This window comes from Gymnoscopelus microlampas, assembly GCF_963454915.1.
Source record: "Gymnoscopelus microlampas genome assembly, chromosome: 9".
Classification (NCBI taxonomy): domain Eukaryota; kingdom Metazoa; phylum Chordata; class Actinopteri; order Myctophiformes; family Myctophidae; genus Gymnoscopelus; species Gymnoscopelus microlampas.
Window position 1 is genome coordinate 32161030 of NC_139946.1, and position 6000 is coordinate 32167029.

Sequence of the window (6000 nt, forward strand, 5' to 3'; positions counted from 1 at the left end):
ACTCTGTGTTATTGGGATCGATTAGAACACTTAAGCTTCGGCACAGAGGACAGAATACACCAATACCTCATAGAGTAAATCAACAGAGATCACTATTTCACCACCTTGGAACATATGGCTCACAAACATTCAGTCCATGTGCCATAAACCAACCTTGAAAAGCTGCGACATAACAGAATTGTTAGGGCTTAGTTTGTTTAATTGATTTTTAGCAGTACTCTTAACTCGAAAAAAGATTTGTTATGTAAGTGATGCTTGCACATTTACTGGCCCATAGTCTTATGTTCTACGGTAAGTGATCTACAGTAGCATCACGTATAATGTGGCTATTTAGTCTTCACTGTGTCCCGGGCAAAACTGGGGCTAGTGGACTCGTTTCACCCTTGCATCTCTCTCCTTTAAAAGGGTTCTCTTTTTTGAAACTCCTTACAGGACTCGAGGACTGTCATGATGTACTGTATATACAATCTAGTATTCAGAACAAAGGGGGGGGATTCGGGTCGGATTTGAATAACTTAAGACGTATTTATGCGCTAGAGCTCTTCATGGGTCCAAAATGACGGACACAAACCCTAATTGGTCCTGTGAAATTTGTTCACAGATCTGATTTGTTCCCCGTCTGTTGGGTATTATATGGACCTGACAAACCTACGGCTCTTAACCCATTGAGACCTGAAGCTGATTCTACATGTCTCCTAAATCTCAACAGTTTTCTCAAAAACGTATGTTTCTATATCAGTGGTGCTCAATCTTTTTCATGTCAAGGACCCCCAAAATGATATGTATTTGGCCGCGGACCCCCATCAAAATATTTTGTTCCAGGGACCCCCAGAAGCAAAGATTTGAGTTAAAAATGTTTGCTTTGAAAATATACCTATTCAAAGATTTGCACACATTTTCACGATTTTTCAAAAATAGCAGATCTACAAGCTCGTAGCGCGGCACTCGGTGCCGCGCTATGAGCTTGTATATCTGCTATTTTTGAATAGCCCAAAGTGTATAATAATGCTTTTTAGCTCAAATCTAAAAATGACACAGTTCCAGGTCTTAATGGGTTAAAATGCCAGTTAGGCTACTCCATAATGGAAGTAACAGCTACGTACTGTAGCGGCCTACTATAAGAGACAATTAAATCGCATGTTCTCACCTTGCTGAAGAAGGACTCCATGATAGGCGCACCTTTGATCCCATGATGAGCTGAAACTTCAACCTGGCAGACATGTGCAGCTCAACTTTCCTCCTTCTTTTGCACTGCAGTATCCTTCTTGTGCACTGATCCTAGGTCAGCCTAATCATCACACAGCACTTCATGCCTTTCTCTCCTGATCAGTACTGAGTGCGGGTCTTCTCGGATCCACTCGGATTTTACTCATAATGATAAACAGACCCGGGACCCGAGGTAATAGAATCTTAACCGACCCGGACTCAATTGACCGCAATAGAACACGGACCCGTACCCATAGAGGTCTCAAACATTGTTGGGCATTTTTGGTCCGGGTAGACCCATGAAGACCTCTATAGTATTCGCTCTTACCAGGTGAGCTACTGGGGCTACTGTTTGTTGACCTTTAACACAATATTTATTTAGGTAATCTAGGGACCAAAGTGTCATGTCATTACATCTGTCCGTTGTCCTGTGAAGTTGCTATAGCAAACAGACAAACTGGATGAGAATAGCCCTTGCATTGGGGTGGAATAAAAAGAAATATGTGGAGGAAAGGACAGAGAGACAGACAGACAGTTTGGTTTGGTTTGGTTAAGTCTATTTAGGATCCCAATTAGCTGTTACAAATGGTAACAGCTACTCTTCCCGGGGACCACACAGAATAATATAAAAACATACACGTATACACAAAGCAACATACATAGATAAACGTAACAGAAAATAAATACAATGAAGCAAATAAACACTGTTAATAAGCACAAACAATCAAAAATGGACAGACGGACTGACGAACAGACAAACTGATGGGTTTGTGTGAAGCTGGATACAGTTGTCCTGTGCAGATTCACCGACTGCTGTCCATCAGAAACCCAGACAGCCACAGAGAAGATGCACAGATGTTTTGCTGTGGTAAAGGCCCTGCGGGGAAGAAACTCATCAATATGTCTTCTCCCCTCCAAACACTGGTATTGTCTGAACCCCACTAGTACAAAAAAAAAAAAAAAAGGAGTCCGGCGTTATTCCCCCACGCTGGCTCCCACAGCGCCCTCTTTACAAGCGCCCATAGGCCGGGGCCTGTACGATTATCCCCCAAGCATCTGTTAGGCTGTAGCTCACAAGCAGCTGTCTGCTGGACTTGTACTGAATTCATATGGCTGATATCCTGCCGCGTGCTTGTATCTCTGTGCAGTCAAACAGCAGCCGGCTACATGCATGGATGGATTTATGTAGGATAAATCGTCCCGCACCGTGGGGATGTTGAGATTGCTGTCAAATGGTTTCTAGTTGAAACGATGAAACACATTACGGCCTTTTCTGTGATGGAGGTTCATAAGCGCATGCAGGATGTCTGCTCAGCTATTTTTTCCCCACCAACTCCCTCAAATGCCATAACACACAATTGCACACACATCCGCATACATTTCGTATGTGCCCATACATGGTATTTTCCATTTTGGCATTCAAAGCCTTGCAAGTAACACGTGCATTCAGAGACATTTAGGTACATGTTACGCATACAAATGAAAAAGCATGTGATATACGGTACAGCCCAGCATCTGTGTGGTTGACTGCCTCCCCTTGTCTTCTGTATTAGAGCCTGACTGATACTGCTGTAAATGTAACTATTTTGACGACTTCTGTATAGGCAATTATGCACTTGATGTGTACAAAATTTTAACCACTTTCAACCTGCCGTCTCTATTTTTGGCATGTCATTATAGGGTGAAAATGTTCAAACGTTTTATAAAGAAACAAATGTTTGCCTATTATGACAAGCCCAGAATTGGGACGCTAGGGTTCATGGGGTTAACCTGTGCTTCTCCCTTAGTCCCTAACCTTCCTTCCTGTTTAAAAACAGATGCCGCCCTTCCTATCTGTCCCTGTCCATTTTCTACCATGCAGTTGGTGCTCCCCACTGTTTGGTAGTGTAGTCACTGTGCATTTCAGTCTGTTGGCCTAACCCCCTAGACTACTAATAATGTTGTTGGTAGCCTGATGTGAACTGGCGTTGAAAGTGTACTGGAGTGGGTAAAGGGTCCATGGGTTTGCTATACTTTTATCTACCCTAGGTTAGGAGAGGATGTCACGGTCACCCACTGTAATATATATATAATATATAACATGTAGATACTGTAGTTACGTGAAAGCTTTTGTTTTTGGTTTTGTGAACTTTATTTCTAACTTATTCTACCCCATTGAAAGCTAGCTTCATTTGGGTTTATGAATTACTTTTTTTTAGATACGTCCATGTTGTGTCTTTGCTCTAATAAGGCAAAACCTACAGTACTTACCGTACTCTGATCTGAGAGTGTGTGTGTGATTTAGTAAGAGAGTACGGGAATTGTTAGCGTGAGATGTAAGATGTCAACATCATGAAATTTCAAACTGCCCGACTTGCATTTGACCTACAAACAACAAGAGCTGCTGTAGTAGCTTATTTTTGGATACAGAAACTTGGACCTCGGGTGTCCCAGTTCATTTTTCACTTCTCACCGCAAAAGCAATCTTGAAGTTGGAAACTAAAATATATACCATGTTGGTCAGCCAAGATTTAGAGGAATCCAATGTTGGGCTGGAAAAGGTTCAACTTGGAGCCGAATTGGTGATGAATATTGAAATCGTGGAATTATGCATGAGAAATAAACAATTGATTCTTTGAATGTGACCTCTCCCTTTTTGCAGCTTTCACATGTTTGCACACAAAGCAGCCTGACTCTATACAGAACATAAAAAGATAAAATATGGAGATACAAGGTTTGTCCCAGACAGCAATGATCAATATGATCACTGGTCCAGCATTGTGTCATTTTAGTTTTTAGCTACATATGTGTGTGTCACGATTAAAAAAAAATAGCAGATATACAAGCTCATAGCGCGTCACTTTGTGCCACGCTATGAGCTTGTAGATCTGCTATTTTTGAAGAATTGTGTCATTTTTTTCAAATCTTTGAATATATATATATATATATTTTTAAGCAAACATTTTGAACTCAAATCTTTGCTTCTGGACATCCTTGACATGAAAAAGTTTGAGCACCACTGATGAAGCAACATACGTTTTTCAGAAAACTGTTAGGATTTAGAGGACATCTAAAGGTCTTAATGGGCCTCAGGTCTTAATGGGCTAATTAATACAACCGTGCTACATTTTGTACAAACTAATAGTAATATATACTGTACCTCTTCTCCTGCTCTGTTCCTCCCGTAGAGACCCAGAGCGTAGAGGAGTGTGGAGAGAGGCTGAAGAAGATCCTGGATTCTCCTAGTGTTCCCCAGACCAACCACCAGCTCCTGGTTCATCTCACCAGACACCTGGCCAGGGTAGGGCTAGCCCAGGCTGGGCAGCACAGCCAGGCCAGTCCCAGGATTTTGGGTCAGGCCTTCTCAGAGGCCATCTTCAAGCATTCCCTTTTCAGGTAATGGAATGTGGCTGCATTCAGATTTTTCTTATAGTCATTAGTTCATAATCATCATAATGCAACTGTATTTTGAAATAAAACATATTTTTCTCACCACAGTCAAAGCTCTTGATGAAGGGAGGCAGAGTTTGAAGGGATAGAAAAGGCATTTCCCTTGGATTTGAATCAGGCGTAATAGGCTTCATATGACTGATATACTGTAGAGGCATTTGTAATAATTGTGATGGCGATGGAAGTTATATTATGTGTAGGAAGAAGGCATCAATAGCTTAGCTGTATAAAGGGGGTGGCCGTAGCTGAGTGGGTAGAGAGACCGCCTGGGAATCAGAATCAAAAGATCACCGGTATGACCCTTGGGTCGCCCATCTATGTGTCGAAGTATCCCTGAGCAAGACACATACTCCATAACCCCTCCACCGTGTGCTCAGCAGAGCCATCTGACCAGCCATCAACTGGGTGAATCTGTAAAAATGAAAAATATAAAGGACATTTAATTGAACAATGATTTACCACATGAACCCTAGTGTCCCTATTCTGGGGCAAACATTTGGCGAAAATATTAATTACAAAATAGGAACTCTAGTCTACGCTGGTAGATCAATTATTTTCTGCAAAGATATTTTGTGTTGAGGGGAAACGTAGGGGGCCTAGTAACTAGTCCGTCGTGCCAAGTACTGTATATAGGGTTCAAGTGGTTATGGTTCTTGTGCATTTCCCCTTGAACCAGTTGTCAATTCTCTGAAAACACCACAACTGAAACGGCAGCCGCCTTAGGTGTGGCAGACGTGAGATGACCTCGATTCACCACCGAGCAGCCGCTCTATCCACCCAGATTCTGTGTGCAAAGGATTTTGGGTATGAGCCCGCCAGAGCTTGGATTCGCTAATGCATAATATTTGGCTTCACGGTAATGTCAACATCCTGCAATTTGGACTTGGATGCTCAAACAAGCAGAGGAGGCATTTAACAAGGCCAACGGTATTGTTTCCCCTTCCCTGCACGCTGCAAAATGCCTTGCCTGTATCTGGTTTATTTTTTCCGAAAATTAGCCGAGAATGTCTCTTTTGGCGTGCGTTCGTGGCGAGATATGCAGTGGACTGTATTTGGGAAAGCAGCAACCAGTGAGTCAGAAACGTTGGTGTTTGCGCAGCGGGGGCCAAGCCGAGCGGCTCTGACGTACACGGCGAGGGAAGGAGTGTGTGTGCCGTCTGACAGGATGCACGCTCCGCTACTTGAACTTGTCCTCGCATAATCCCTTGCTCGTTTAAAGGGGATGAAGCTCGGGTCATGACTCATGAGCAGCATTTGCATCATGCTATTTGCTCTGCTGCCGTGGTCAATTATCAGCAAGTGTGCCAACGTGGTTGTGCACGCTCATCGCACTCATCTCATCTCGTCTTCCTCTCTCGCACACTC

The 6000-nt window shown here is 42.9% G+C and overlaps 1 protein-coding gene across 2 annotated transcripts in view; it reads left to right on the forward strand.

Moving 5' to 3' along the window:
* Positions 1-6000, forward strand: part of pik3r3b (phosphoinositide-3-kinase, regulatory subunit 3b (gamma)) — a 238678-nt gene that overhangs the window by 130958 nt on the left and 101720 nt on the right. For both annotated transcript variants that reach the window (XM_084065809.1, XM_084065808.1), the window contains exon 6: positions 4374-4581. In XM_084065809.1, the coding sequence (XP_083921935.1) occupies positions 4374-4581 (208 nt within the window). The remainder of the gene's footprint in view (positions 1-4373; positions 4582-6000) is intronic.